This window comes from Amia ocellicauda, chromosome 7 (assembly GCF_036373705.1).
Source record: "Amia ocellicauda isolate fAmiCal2 chromosome 7, fAmiCal2.hap1, whole genome shotgun sequence".
Classification (NCBI taxonomy): Eukaryota; Metazoa; Chordata; class Actinopteri; order Amiiformes; family Amiidae; genus Amia; species Amia ocellicauda.
Window position 1 is genome coordinate 2,214,133 of NC_089856.1, and position 15,185 is coordinate 2,229,317.

At 46.4% G+C, this 15,185-nt stretch overlaps 1 protein-coding gene across 1 annotated transcript; it reads left to right on the plus strand.

The window, feature by feature from the left end:
- Window positions 1-204: 204 nt before the first annotated feature.
- LOC136752501 (intercellular adhesion molecule 1) lies at window positions 205-14,486 on the plus strand. The gene is made up of 5 exons (XM_066707868.1): window positions 205-416; window positions 5,192-5,461; window positions 5,595-5,924; window positions 7,741-8,010; window positions 9,930-14,486. The coding sequence occupies exons 1-5, from the start codon at window positions 365-367 to the stop codon at window positions 10,040-10,042; spliced, it is 1,035 nt and encodes a 344-aa protein (XP_066563965.1). The 5' UTR covers window positions 205-364; the 3' UTR covers window positions 10,043-14,486.
- Window positions 14,487-15,185: the final 699 nt, after the last annotated feature.

The following is a 15,185-nucleotide window of genomic DNA, read 5'->3' on the forward strand; positions in this document are numbered from 1 at the left end:
CTGGACTTCCCTCTTCATCTGCCCACTGATCTGCTTCCACCTGCAGCGTTTATGGGAAATTCTTCACATTTCAGAGCCAGCTTGTGTCTCAGGCCAACTCGGACAGGTGCGTCTGCGTGTTTCACAGCCTCGTTTTCAAACTAAGATGGCGCTGCGTGATTCAACACCTGCGACGCGCCCACCTGTAGTGACGTCATGACCACCCCTGCCACACACGCCCGGCGCCATTGTGGAGAGCACCGCGCCGGCCCGGGCTGTAAGCAGTGTGAGCGGCTGCGTGGAGAGACTCAGACACCGGACACAGCCGCTCCTCCCAGCCGCTCCGTGCGTGTGACGGACACAGAAGACCCTCCGAGCCGCCGCCATGGCCCGGGCCGCGCTGCCCCTGTGCGCCGCCCTGAGTCTCCTGCGCTGCGGTAAGAGCTGCGCCATGTGCGTCGACTGCGTTTAATCGGGTCTGCAGATCAGCGCCACATGGGAACGGCGAACTAAAACTCGGTTAGGAAATACTTAAGCCGTTTTTCCCACATCTGTAAACGGTTTTCTTTTAAATCAATGCTAAATCTTCGTTATTGTATGCTTTGATTAAATATGTAGATAAATCGTAAATCTGGGCTTTGCAAAAGTTCAATCTGTGAAAAAAGACACTCGGGGGGGAAAGTTTTCACATGTGGCGCCACACGTTTGTCCACAGGTGTGTCATGTGTGAGTGCATGTGCTCCAGCTGTGCGTCCTGGCCAGTCTGTGTCCCTGGGTCTCTGTGTCTCCGTGTCTCTGTGTCTCCAGGTCTCCGTGTCCCTGGGTCTCTGTGTCTCCGTGTCCCTGGGTCTCTGTGTCTCCGTGTCCCTGGGTCTCCAGGTCTCCATGTCCCTGGGTCTCTGTGTCTCCGTGTCCCTGGGTCTCTGTCTCCGGGTCTCTGTGTCTGTGTGTCCCTGGGTCTCTGTGTCTCCGTGTCCCTGGGTCTCTGTCTCCGGGTCTCTGTGTCTGTGTGTCCCTGTGTCTCCAGGTCTCCGTGTCTCCGTGTCTCCGTGTCTCCGTGTCTCTGTGTCTCCGTGTCTCTGTGTCTCCGTGTCCCTGGGTCTCTGTGTCTCCGTGTCCCTGGGTCTCTGTGTCTCCGTGTCCCTGGGTCTCTGTGTCTCCGTGTCCCTGGGTCTCCAGGTCTCCATGTCCCTGGGTCTCTGTGTCCCTGGGTCTCTGTCTCCGGGTCTCTGTGTCTGTGTGTCCCTGTGTCTCCAGGTCTCTGTGTCTCTGGTTCTCTGTGTCTCCAGGTCTCTGGGTCCCTGTGTCTCTGGGTCCCTGTGTCTCCGGGTCTCTGTGTCCCTGTGTCTCTGGGTCCCTGTGTCCCTGGGTCCCTGTGTCCCTGGATCTCTGTGTCTCGGCTGGGCTGGGCTGGCCTCTGCTGGCAGCTCTACGCAAAGCAGATGCAGCTGCACACCTGGCCAGCCTGAGCACTGCAGGCCGCACCCTCGAAAGCTCGATACACTGCTGAGAAACGGGTAAAACGTGACAATTGTACTGTTGATTTTTAAAGAGTCTCTCTTTAATTAGTCATAAAGTAAATGATAATGAATGTGTCTCTTGTGATGTAGATCTGATTGGACAAGTTAGTCCCTGTGAAAGATTTCCCACACCTGTGTGTTACCTGTCCTGTTTAATAAACCAGTTTTTCAACATTTCCTCAAAGCCCCGGGGAAGGCAGGAAACGTTGGTCTCTTACGTTGTTTTGCATCGGAGCTATTGAGGGTGCAGCTCTACATTAGGGGCTCCGCCTGTGAGAGAGGCTGTGCCACACTTTTAGAAAGGCGCCGTGTAGAAACGTCCTGAAACAATCGGGGTTTCAGCACTGAATGGCGAGAACAGCAGCCAGAAATGACTCCCATTTACTTTTAAAAATGCTTCCTCATTTTTTTGCTGAATCTTTAACCTCGGTTCCCAGTGCAGTTCTGCGTCTCTGCTGTGCATGTGCTATTTTACATCGCTTCATCTGTACAGATCCTTCATACTGTCCATGTGGCTGAGCTGAGCTGCGTGCTCAGTTTCCTTGACCCACTGAGGTCAGGCTCTCATCACACTGAACACCGTGGTCAACCCATCAAATCCACAAATCAGACTGAGCTCTTCCAGTAGACCTCGCTCCTGTACTGTGAGTTTAATGCAACATTGTAACAATAACCCAAAGCAAAATATCATTGAATGAATTAGGGATTCTGTCATTCTCCATATGAATTCAATTCCCACCAATTTCTCCAGTGCGCTATTTCTGTCTGTGCCAACTAACCTCATTCCTGTAAAAGCTGTGTTTGTGAATAATACAGCAATGATGTAGAAATCGTGGAATTTCGAATAATGTAGACTTAAATAAAACTGATTAACTTACTCAATACATCATTTTATTTTTGTATGCACGAGAGCTCTGTGCAAGAGGCTCAAAGATGGGCGGGTTTTTCAGATGACCGCAGACGATATGGAGGATCTGGAGAGTGTGTTCTCGTAATTACATTTTTTACTAAATGGAAGTGAAAACCAGCTGGCCTGGCTACCAAACTGTAATTAAATTAATTAAAACATTAACAGATATTCTTAGATGAAGTGCGACAAATACAACATATGAAAGCCAGTAGCAATTTAATGTAATTTCTGTTTGTTATAGTATGCTATAGGTAGTCATTGAACCCTGATTCCCGGAGTATTCCAGCATGCACTGAAACAGTACAATTATATCATAATAATGTATAAATATATTGACCTTTTAAATAATATCGTAAACTTAAAGCCTAAAAAATGATCAGAATGTGTATGGGTGCTGTAAATTGACCTGCTGCAACTGATGCTGATGCTAATGTTGTTAATCTATCTAATCACATCCGGGGTCATGAGGGGACAAGGACAATTTTATTTGCATGGTTTTATTTCTAATTTAACGACTATTTTTATATTTTGTTACAATTATGGCTAAAATATACTATTTCTAATAGTTTAAATTTTTTATTTGATTTCTGGAAATCATCTCGCGACCCCCAGTCGTGACCCCTACTTTGGGAACCACTGGTGTAGAGGGAGGGAGGGGAAATGTGGTCTAAACACCTAGATTATTTTATTTAAACTGTATATAGAGTTTACACTGTAGATCAAGCCTATGATTTCTTACCAGTATATAAATAGTAGTTTAATTATTTGTAATGCATTTAAACCTAGTAATGCTTTTCATTTGTAATCGTTGCTGTTTTTTTTTTCACCGTGTCAGCTGTGTTTGTGGATGTTTGAATGTAATTGTGAAAATAAATTATGATTAAAAGCTGTGCTAAACGGTTAGCCCTTACTTGTTGACGAGTTCAGTTGTTCCTTCCCCAGCAGGGTTGAAAATTCACGGCCTGGTTCAGGGTCGGTGGGACATTATAGTCAGTGGGTAACGTGCCGCACCGCGCCAGTCTGGTTCTGGTTCAGGTCAGATATGCCAGTGGAAAAGGGGTATTGATGACGCACTCCTCTCTGTGCTCATTGTATTGTGTCAGTAGTATACCGATTGATTTATTGATGGACTCACTCATTCACTCAGTCATTGTTTTGCTGTGAATCTGCTTGTCAAGACAAGGGTAATAGACCTGCACTGTGATCACTATAGACTTACACATAACAGAACTGAAGAGGTGGTGTAAGAATTAGATCTATTCTTTGGCACATAAACTTTGCAGATTTTAGTTCTGTACTTCCAGGCCAGTTGCTCACAGATTGCAACATTCAATTCAAACCTTGTTTTTGTGCCAACCTCTTCATTTTCCTCTTCCATCCACTCTACTGTGATGCTCTCCATTTGTGCAACTTTCCGCTCCCCAATAAGCCACTCTGTGTCTGTGTATCACACACCTTATCCTCGGATACGTTTTCCCAATTGTTTTTTGACTTGAGTCCCAGTCTGGGTTGTCTTTCACTTGGCTGTTGTGTAAACCATTCTCGGCAGATAATACTGTCCCTCGTGAAGGGCATCACTTTCCCCTTTGCTTTGAGCAATGTCCCCTCAGAGCCCCACGATGGATGTAACCAGCATGACCTGTACAAAGCTTCTACTGTCGTTCAGGTTTTTCTGTTCCAGTGGATATTCCACTTTTGCATCAGACTGGATTAGATATCGCTCTCCTCATTTTGGGAGGATTGTGATCTGCATGTGACCCCATGATTAGGACTGCCTGTGTGCATATGAGTGTCTGAAGTCCGAATAATGCTCTTCATACTGCGCTGCTCACGTTTCCACAGGCTTTACTGGGCAGAACTGTTTATCTGGGAAAAAGACTGAACTCGCTCTTGAACTAATATACAAATCTTTAAAATCTGTGGCGTCTCATTGAGCTGATGTTGTGAGTGAGAAGGCTCTGAGACATTCGAACATGGAAAGTGGAGGCCTCCACTCTGAGTCACGTAGAGGGGGCTGTGTGAGAGGGCTTCCTGTGCGTATATCCTTTGAAATATCACCAGTAGAGAAGAAGGCAATGATATATACAATCGGTGCTTGTTATCCAAGGTGCTCCATGTTTACATGGCCACAGTATAACCAATCGCTCCTAAAGCCATACTTCTCAAGTGCCTTTGAAAGGGAACCAAAAATGCCATTGGCCCCCAGTGAGTGAAGTGTGTAAGGGGACAAACCAGGAGCAGGATGACAACAACATCCTGAAAAAATAAGTAAGAAATCTGGCGTTTCTGTGGCTGTAATCTCGAGTGCTGGAGAGCCATTGGGTCTCTTTCTGTTTTCAACCAGGCCTGCCTTTAAAGAAGACTGAAACGTGATCGGACGTAATGTATCAAAGTCACATTTTTATTTTATTTTGAAGTATGACGGGGATGGGTGTATCAACCAATTAAAATATTTTCCTGTGGACCATGTACATCCACTCCCCAGTTCAGTAACTTCACCCCACCCCCATTGTCAACTCCGCAAACCAGGAATTTGTGATTTGAATGCACATGAAAAGGTAAACCAACCCCCCACCCCAGTCGTCATTTCACCAAACAACCCACCAACTACGCAGTCGCCACTTTGATACACCAGCACCCTCAAGTCAGACGTGGCCCCCTCATGTTTAGACCTATGTCGACACTGCTGATTTAGAGACATTGAAATGTTCTCACCCTAGAAGATGTTTGGGCAACCCTTGCAATTTAGTTCCTCAGTGATGATGGCGTTGTTGTTTTCCAGCTGCTGCTGCAGACTGTCCCATTGTGATTGACCCTCCCACAGTGGTGGTAAGATATGGAGATCCATCATCGGCCAACTGCACTGCAACACGGACAACCAGAGGAATGGGCTGGGAGGCATCGGTTGGATCCATAGACATGCAGACGGGTCCCCAGTCTCTCGTCTGGAGCGTCAGCAATCTGACTGACTGGGCTGTAGAGCCCAAATGCTACGCAAACTTTGATACGGAGCCAAAGCAGTGTTTGAAAAAGCTCAACATCCTTCTCTACAGTAAGTATCCTTATATTTTGATATGGGGCTGTAGCAGAGAATTTGGAAGCACCAGTGAATGAAATTTTTATCTGTTTGTTTCCTTGTAGACTTTTTTCTACTACAAATTAACCCTTTCATGTTCCCTCCACAGAGTATCCAGACAGTGTCTCCATCAGCTATAACCCGGCTGGTGCATTGGAGGAAGGGATGCCGTACGTGCAGCAGTGTGAGGTCCAGAGCATTGCCCCTGCTCAGAATCTCTCTGTGAACTGGTATAGATTTGGGGTGGTGATTCACAGAGAAACCTTCTCCACAGCCAGCAGTACAGGACCTGTGACTGTATACCCTAACCTCGTGATCACCCCCAACCGCACTGATGATGGAGCACAGTACAGCTGTGAGATAGAGATGAACCTGGGACCAGGAGGTCCGCAACCAAATCCTGTCATTAAGTCAAAGATCATCGTTACCACAGTGCTGTGTGAGTTCCACCGCCATGCATGTTGGGCAGATTGGTGCTTGATTTCTGCACAGGCAGTTCTGACAGTTTTGCACATCGCATCTCAGGACGTCCTGCTCAAAGCGAAGCGAGGGCTGTCTGACCTGTGGTGTCTGATCCCTCGTGTGGGTTCAACACTGTCCCTCTGGACCGGGCTGTCTGCGTGTGACCCTGAGGGTGTGTTCTCTCGCGTTCAGTGTTTCCGCAGTGGGCAGCTGCGGTGCTCTTTAGCGAGGGGGGGGGGGTGCTGATCTAGACCAGTTGTATCAGCGTCTGTGTGTGCAGGCATGAGGAGAGTCAGTGCAGAGGAAAGGGTTTCTTCCTGCGCGTCTGCAGCACTAGAGCACACGGGCTGCTGCGCTGACTGGGTCTGAACACGGGCTGGACAGCCAGGAAGTGTCCCTGAACTCGTGCACAGCCTCGATGCGATACTGTCAGATACTGTCAGCCTACAAAGCACTTCTGAAGTCTGTTATCTGTTCCATCAAAGCAAACCCTCTGAGTTGTACAAGACTAAACAAACTGACAGAAGATTTCACACAAGCAACCTGAACAGATCTCACTCATTGGTTCTGTGCAAGGCAGGCTGGTTGTTTGACACATAGAGGTGTTTCTCAGAAACGCAAGAGCATATAAAGGAAGTGAAGTGTCCACAGATCACACCTGGTTTGCAAAACAAAAGTGTTTCAAATGAAGCATTGCAGGCAGAGGAGCTTTGTTTATATAGGCCCTAGTTATTAGGATTAGCAGGTTAGTCAGAACCACTGCCTAAGGGGAAAGACCTCAGGAAAGACGGATCAAGGGGAAATTGAAAGTATGAAAGGAACTCTGCATTCACAGCTCCACAAACAACTATAATGCAATGCATCCTGAAAATACGCAAACACAATGTTCTTCAGATCCGTAAAAACAAGCTTAAATTACTTCCTGCTTCACCAGTTGCCATCGGACAGATTGCACACTCGAGCCCCAAGGGGTCATGTGTTGGAGCCACACAGTCCGTGGCTCACCCTTATCCAGGGTGACTTAGTTTTCACAAGAAACATTTTACAACGTTCCAAAAGTGCAGTAATACAATCGGTACTAAAACCATCTTACAGCGTTCCAAGAGTGCAGGAGTACAGTTCGTACCAATACATCTTACAATGTCCCATGCGGGGGCAACAGCACCTGGAGTGGACATGGTGTTGGTAACTGGAATGTCCAACTATGACACCCGCAGTAATAATATTGAGGACGGGGGGAGGCTCAGCAACTCCTTAATTAGGTTTCCAGCAGGCTGACGCAATGCAATAAAGGGAATATGACGTTTATTGAAACACAGTTTCCAGAAGAAGGGCAAGAAGTCTGACTAAAAAGATGTTTACAGTGGCTGGAAAGGTAAATTAATTATACTAAATAAAACCACCTTTATTAAAGTAGGGCAAAAACTATTCTAAAACCTATACTAAAAGTACCCCTCCTCAATAACGCTGCCAAACTAAGTCTCCCAGTTCTCGTCTGCGCTGCCTATTGTGTGTTTGCTCCCTTCTTACACGGCTAAGCTGCTACTCTGAACCTCAGGGATCCAACAGTGCAGTAATACAAACTTTACAAAATAGCTGTTCAAACTGCTTGTCTGACTGTAGGTGATAGAAGCGATTTTTACATCTTCAGTGGTGCAGCTGAAATACATTTTCAACACAAATGCGTGTCTTTACCTGCGTAGCGGGGGCTGGAAGGCAGGAGGACAATAATGTTTCGTGCTGTGCTTGGGTTTCTTTTCATAAACGAGACTTCTTAACCCTTTCTTTTCCAGACAAGCCTGTTTTAAAGGATCCGCATGTTGAGCATGTGTTAGTTAAACATGGTGTGGAGGACGAATACCTGACCTGCAGCGCCAGCGGTAACCCCGCCCCGAGATACGAGTGGAAATTCCCCCCCGGGCTTCCCAATGACCAACAACCCCAGTCTGAGGAAAGGGGGACACAGCTGCACCTGTCTCCCGTCTTCCCTGGAGAATATGTGTGTAATGCTACGAACAGCTATGGCACAGCGTCCAAGACATTCGTGGTCAGCGTGGAGGAAGGTAAGTTCAAGTCTCCTGTCTTTCCTCCACAGCTTTTCTGGACGCAGTTTTGGGGAGCCCCTAGCAGTGCGTTTGTGTTGCTTTTCCGAGTTCCCAAATCGTGTTTACAGCCAACAATAAGAATACTACACAAAGCCTCAATACTTCCTTATCAGGTTGCCCCTCTGCACCACAGTATTCATCTCTGGTTTGTAAAGTAGAACCTGGTAACACCTTCCCAGACCCCTCCACAGATCCACTAGACAATATCACGTTAACAGCAACTGTATCGATGATTGTGTGTAGGAATGTGACGCAGGAAGCGAGCTCAGTCCGTCGCTTCTAGTTGTGTTTGTGTAACTCCAATCTCGCTCCTGTTTTTACCCCGACTCCAGAGTGTGTGGAGAGAGGGAGGGGGTGTTGAAGGGAAGAGAGGGGTGTGGAGTGATGGAGAGAAGACGGAGAGGTGGGAGTTGGGGAATACAGGGAGTTTTTTGGCGGGGAGGTTGGGCGTTGCCCTGTGTCCATAGTTCACACCTGGTTTCAAATGAAGCATTGCAGGTAGAGGAGTTTTGTTTGAATAGGCCATAATAATATCCACACTTGTTTTAACCCTGCCTCCAGAGTGTGGAGAGAGAGAGAGAGAGAGAGAGGGGTGGTGGGGGGTTGACAGAGAGAAGACGCAGAGGTGGGGGGAGATATTCCAGGGAGGTTTGGTGTCACCCTGAGGCAGATGATGTCACACAGGCTGCTTGCACTGACAAATGGAAGCAACTGAGACGGACACTTTCTAATGTTTAAGCGTTCATGGCAAGCTGAGCTCCAGGGCACGGAAATGCCACTCAGTACCACACCTGATCTCCATACTACATGAGTTTTAAACTGAAGTGCGGCAGGAGGACAACCCCCAATCACAGCACAACCAATCAGGGGCAACACTGTCACGAACCCCAGATTACAGGCTTCCTTCCCTCAGTGTCCGTAGCCTCGCTTCACACAGCGCCGCACCCACGCTCCCTCTCGCTGAACATTAAGACCTGCATCCCTCTGCCTCCTGCGGGGGAAAAATGTTGAAATCCTATCCTGCCTTTGTCCTTGGTGTGCTGTTACTCCCATCTTGGTTATCAGCAGCTCACATTCCTTTCTTGTAACGTATTATCTGCAAATTACCTTCCAATGTATCTGGCAAATTAGAGGTTAATGATTATCATTCATGAGTATTGATTATAATATTGATGAGATGAGAAGGCTTAGTTGAGAATGGCCATTTCTAATAACTATAGAAGTAATTTGGCAATCAGACACTGTTTGGCCCCTTGAGGGTGTGCTGTCCCAGAAGTGATGTATAAGGTTTGTTCTGATTTTAAAAGTTTGCAGACTCCAAATATTTCTTCTGCCACACTCCCCAGTCTCCGCCCCGGCAGCAGCGACCTCCTCCCTGTGGGTGGGTCCCGATGACCTTGTCCTCAGGCCCAGCCTGTCAGTCCCTCAGCCAAGTGGGTTCAGGGCAAATAAACTCCATAACTTCAGCTCTACCGTCTTCCACCTGCTGCTGTAGGGGTTTGTCAAACTACTGAATAAGTCTCTGGTGTGAAAATTGATTTGATAATATCGACTCCGTGGAGCTGAACGGGAGAGCGGAGGCGTCGGCTACATAAATACCTGACACTGATGATGAGTGACACTCAAGTTTATATTCACTTTTATTTAGGTCCCGGAATCGCAAGGTGGATTATATTTATGAATTATATCTGCTCTAATACTCATAGGAGTTGGTGTCTTTGTTTACCGAAAGAGGAGAGACCTGAGGAACTGCTGGGACCAGCAGAACAGCAGAGGAATGCAACATGAGACTTACTGATTAAAAAAGAAAGAAAATGAAGATGCTCTGCCCTCAATCCCCCCCTCCACAATAATAATAGATTTTATTCATTTTCTAGGTCGGAGTAGGACCACATTTTGGGCAATACTTGGGTCTGGGATTGCCGTGACAGTTGTGCTAGTCGTTGGCTACCTAATCCATCGCAGGGCTGGTGAGAACTCTATAATCTAAAGCTGCGGAGCAGGGCAGCAAAACCCTGAGAGAAGATGGACGTTTCCCCTCTCTGCTGCGCATGATGGATAACTGCTTTGTGTGATGAGTGTCTGGCTGAAAATGCATGGCTTTGAGCTGGGGAGCTCGTCAGACTGCAAGGTGGGGGGTGGTGGTTGGTTTCCTAGCTCAAATAGCTGATGTTGGTATCCAGGTCTGTTCCTGTGTTTGTGTGTTTGTTAGTTAGTTGTTGTTGTTTTTCTCCTCTGACTGAAACACTGTCAGGAGATATCCTAGTCTGCCTGATCTCCACGCTGCATTTCTTTCCCTTCTCGACTCTCCCCACTCTAACCTCCTCCCCGGTGCTGAAGTCCACGGCTGGCATCTTGTGCCAGACAACCAGAGACAAATAACCAATCGACTCCAGGGCCCCATTCGTCGTACCTGGTTTAATTAATTCAGGCTAACCAGACGTTAGCCAGATTCAGTTAATCCGATGATTTAATTCGGGTATCTCCGTTCCTCAAAGTCGAATAGAGGCTAAACTTGTCTCGTTAACTGGATCACTACTTAAGAAATAATTTCACACGCATCCAATTTAAATCGGCACGCGTGTAGTAATGGAATGTAACATGGACTGAGTTTGCTGCAGCAGAACGGTTAGATCTCTATTGTATTGTCATATTTTGCCGTTGTTCTTTTTAAAATATTATACTTTAGTATTATGTTGTACTAATTAATCTGTCTGATATAAATTGTTTATTCGCCTTTAGCCAAATTAACAGAAAATTATCCCATCATATCGACCTATGAGATGAACACTTTGAACACATTAAAAAAATGAAGCAATGATTTCTGACAAATAAGATTATTTCCTTCACCTTTCTCAAATCTCTGACACAATGCACAGTCTCTGAACATTCATTAGTCGTGGACATCATTGAATAACTGAGTCAAGGATGATGTGCAGTATTATCCAAAATCTGATGCCCTACTGTCTAGCACTGGCATTGTATAATTGTCGTTAAAATTGTCATTCGCAGCTGTACATTAATGCTGTGATTTCCTGTTCACAAAATCTGCCTCATTTGGTCCTGAGGTGCCTTGATGTGGATCTGACTCTACAGCACCGATGACTTTGTGGATCTCTGCATAATGTTGCCATTTCAGAGGGGAGCAGCTTTACGATTAAGGATGTGTTGCTGCAGTAACTCACTCAGTGTGACTTGAAGTTTCTTCGAGGAACAGGAAAAGCCTGACTTCTGTCACGTTAAACACAAACTCGGTTAGCCAGCTACTAGGAACGGGGCCCAGATCCTCTGCAATTAGATTAATTGTGCTTAGGGGGGGAAAATAAAGCAGATTGAGGTGGAGACTCGATGGAGGGAGGAGGAGGTTTAACATCTTCCATAGGGGGTGCAGGCAATTCCACTCCTCGAGGCCGGGCGTCCCGGGGGTTTACAGGTGCCTTTCAAAACATGACAGATTAACGCTTAGAAAAACAAAACAAAAAAATAACTGGTGATTTGGGCCTAATATTGACTTCAGGGAAGCAATTGAGATCCACGGTGGCATGAAAACCCCAACCCCTCCGACGCACCGGGACAGGAATTGCCCCCCACCCCCCACCGGCTCGTTCTATGTCCTTGGTGACCAGCATGACTTCTGTCTCAGGCCTTTACTGACAAACTGCTGCCGTGTGGCTGTGCTGTGACGGGCCGCGCTGCCCCTCAGTGAGAGACCCATAGAGAACCCGTTCTCATGAACCCGCTCTCACACGGGTGCCAGAGAAAGCAGACCTCAACTTGTGCAACATGTTTGTCACCAGAACAGATATTCTCCTTCTCTTTTTCTCCAGGGGAGGGGGTGGGGGATCACAGATACTAGAGTTTGCTAGATTTTTGTCAAAAAAAAAAAAAAAAAACGGGTTTTTAAAGTGTCAGAAAGTGTAGTTATCCTAAGGAGGATTTTTATATATTTTTACACAATGTTTTGTTATGTCAGAGAGAGACGGGTGACCAGGCGTGACTGGAGCAGGGCGCACAATCCTAGTCCCGGAGAGTCATAATCCGGCCGTCTTTACAGCCTCTGTCGCTGACCACCACTGTAAGACAGTGGAGACGGACGTATACAAGTGGTCCAAAGCTGCCCTGATTGAGGTCAGCTTAACAGACTGCAGCCCACCAGTACAAAACCGACTGTGCGCCCGGTGTCCAGCATTGTTTATATCGGTCAATCTGTAAATCTCTGACCTGCCTTAGGCCATGTGTCCACCAAAGCGTTTTCCGCAGCTGAAAACGCCAGGCACTCGTCTGAAAGTGCCCGACTGCGAGCGCTTGACAGAGCTTTGGAGGCGCAGCGCTGTTTCAGTGCTTTGATACGGAATATCCGCGGCAGTCATGTGTTGAAGTGCCTAATGTCGCAGATAGTTTGTGTTGCTAACAAATACTGACTGTACGATGTCGGCACAATGTAGAGGGAAGGCTGAAGCGCGTAGAGAGAGAGGACGGACGGTCGGTGTGGTGTTTGTCCCGCCCCTCCTCCACTGTGATAGGACGGCTGGGTAAAAAGTGACAGTGACGAGTGCTGCGTTTTACACAGAGTTGAACATTTTTCAACTCTTGGCGCCCAGAAACAAATGCTCAGCGTGAAAAAGACAATGGCAGCCCCGTGTCACGCTGCCGGCGTTTTAAAAACGCGGCGCTGCCATTGTCTTTTTCACGCTGAGCGTTTGTTTGCAAACAATTGAAAAAATACGCCAACCTCAGGAAAAAACGCTTTGGTGGACACACGGCCTTACTCTTGGACTGTCACCTGCGGGGCGACTCAGATAACCACTGATTGTAGTTTGCCAAAGATGTTTCAGTGTAAAAAAAGTGCCTTGAAAAAGGAAAGGATTAAAAAAAAAGTTTCCTGATATGCAATCCCAGTCCTTCTTATAAGACTCATTAAATCACCCTCAGTTTCAGCTCTGGGGAAAAGGGCTACTTTGGTTCAAATGAGCTAATGATTTGTCCAGAGTTGTGAATCCCTGATCTGTGACAAAACAGTCCAGGCTGGGCAGGAAAGGAGTCCTATGCGAGTCGAATATCACAAACCTGAATACAGCGCCAGCTCCCCTAAGCCATGATTCGCAGTGCCTTTTCCTTCACCATATTATTTATTACCAGGAGAAATCGTACACAACCTGGTCACCTGCGCAGTAAGGGCGCGGCCTCAGTGTTACACGGCTTGTAGATCAAACTGAAAGTAAAATGATATTTCTGTAATTCCACTGTTAAATGTGTTGACATTTAAAACCACTCGGCTAAAATACTGTAAAGCTCTCTTTTATTAAAATAATAGATCAGTTTTTACAATGAAAAACTCCCAGTGAATAAATGAATAAATTCCCAGAAACCATCTGATTAAGCAACCAGGCACTGGGGAAGTTTTGCATATCCTCTCACTGCTTGGTAGGGAAAAACAACAGAAAACATGTTGTGACAGGCAGTGCCTCCTACCTCATTTATACTGTGTTCAATAATTGCACCAGGAGGATGAGATGTGACAATCGTGAGAGACCAAGCCCTGTCTTTCACAGGGAGTTTCTGCAATGCACTGTGAGATCTAGGAGTTTGATCATGATTGTAATGTTTTGTTGTTCGGACAAGTATACGTTTGGGAACAGAGCAGCATTTCTCCAACACTCGGGCCTCTCGTGGCTTTTGTTCCCGCTGAGCTTTTGATTAAGACCTTAACTGAATGAAATGTGTGTTTAATCGGTCATATTGTCTTGAAGCACCAATAAAAGTGTTTTCAGTCAAATTAACTAGTTAAGTAACCGGGGGCTCAGCTGGATCACAAACCAGCAGCTCAGCGCAGGGCTGGTTTGGCCCGACTCTGGTCCGAGAGCTGCGGCTCTGTCAGTGTGAGAGGAGCTGCGGTTTGCGTGGGGAACATGGCGTACAGGGAACAGCCACGGGGGGGCGGTCGCCGTTACCGGCCACCTTGTGCAGCAGGAGAGACTCGCAGGATGCTGTCCTCACCGGCATCCAGGATCAATGGACCAGGAGCGGCCGTCACGGCTGCCAGCTCAAGTCATGACACGGCGATGACCCTGGATGTGTTGGACAGTGAGCAGTTCTGCGCAGACAGCCCTGCACACAACGCCGCGCCCTGCAGACTGCTGTCCTGCGCAGCCTGTCACTGCAGAGCTGCAGACTCCACTATGAAGCGCAAAACATTAATTATATCCCATGTGTTTGTCTCAGGATTGTTATTGTTAAAATGTTTTTCTGTCATGTGATCTATAGCTTAACCACTGTTCAAGGGCCTTCACGGGGACATTCAGGGCAGCTACCAAGAGATTAAGGTTCCAGTTTTACAATCTTGATTCCCTGATCATAAATAAAAATGTACTGCATTTTTTAAGCATTATGTAACTTGGCAAGGAAACAATTGCATAATTACAGCTGTAAACCCATTGGCTCTGGTGTCCTGTTTTAGTCCTGTTAAAAACACGAGAATCCACATCATTCTCTCAGAGGAATGGATTGTTTTGTAAACCACTCCTTTTATTTGTTGTCCTACTATATTACATTATTAAGTTGAGGGGGGGAGGATTCACACCCACTACACACATTCTTCGGTGGTGTTTCACACTTGTTCCGTCGAAGAGATGAATGGGTTTTATGACACTGTCAAGTTCAGTTTAACTGAGATCAAAAGAAAAAAGGCCAGCCATTGTATACAGGCTGTCTCCACTGCAGAATACAGTGCCTGGGGCTGGACCGGCACCCAAAAACAAACTTATTCAAATTGTAAGCAAATCTTTGGAAAGAAGTTGGAGAAGATGCACAACACTACAATGCATGAGTGCGCACGTCTGTCTGTATGGGATCAAATTAGCGTCATATGTATTGAATTCAAAATGAAAAATAAAGTTGAAATTGTCACAAGAATATATTCGAGTAAATGTGAAATAATGGATGTTGAGATCAAAAATAGAACAATAGAAAACAAAATACGGGCTGTAAATGTAAACAAAAATAATTATATAAAAAGCAAAAAAAACTTGAAAGCAAATAATTGTAAAGCGAAAGTAAAACTAATTGAGTCCGTTTCCTTGATGCTCTTGTCTGGAGTTTCTGCCTTTGGTTACAAAACTAGAAAATTTGCTTTT

Bases quoted from the DNA above. Each gene is read 5' to 3' on its own strand.
- LOC136752501 (XM_066707868.1), top strand. From the start codon at position 365: ATGGCCCGGGCCGCGCTGCCCCTGTGCGCCGCCCTGAGTCTCCTGCGC. The intron at 5,462-5,594 runs GTAAGTATCCTT...TTCCCTCCACAG, and splicing joins GCTCAACATCCTTCTCTACA to AGTATCCAGACAGTGTCTCC. The intron at 8,011-9,929 runs GTAAGTTCAAGT...TTCATTTTCTAG, and splicing joins CGTGGTCAGCGTGGAGGAAG to GTCGGAGTAGGACCACATTT.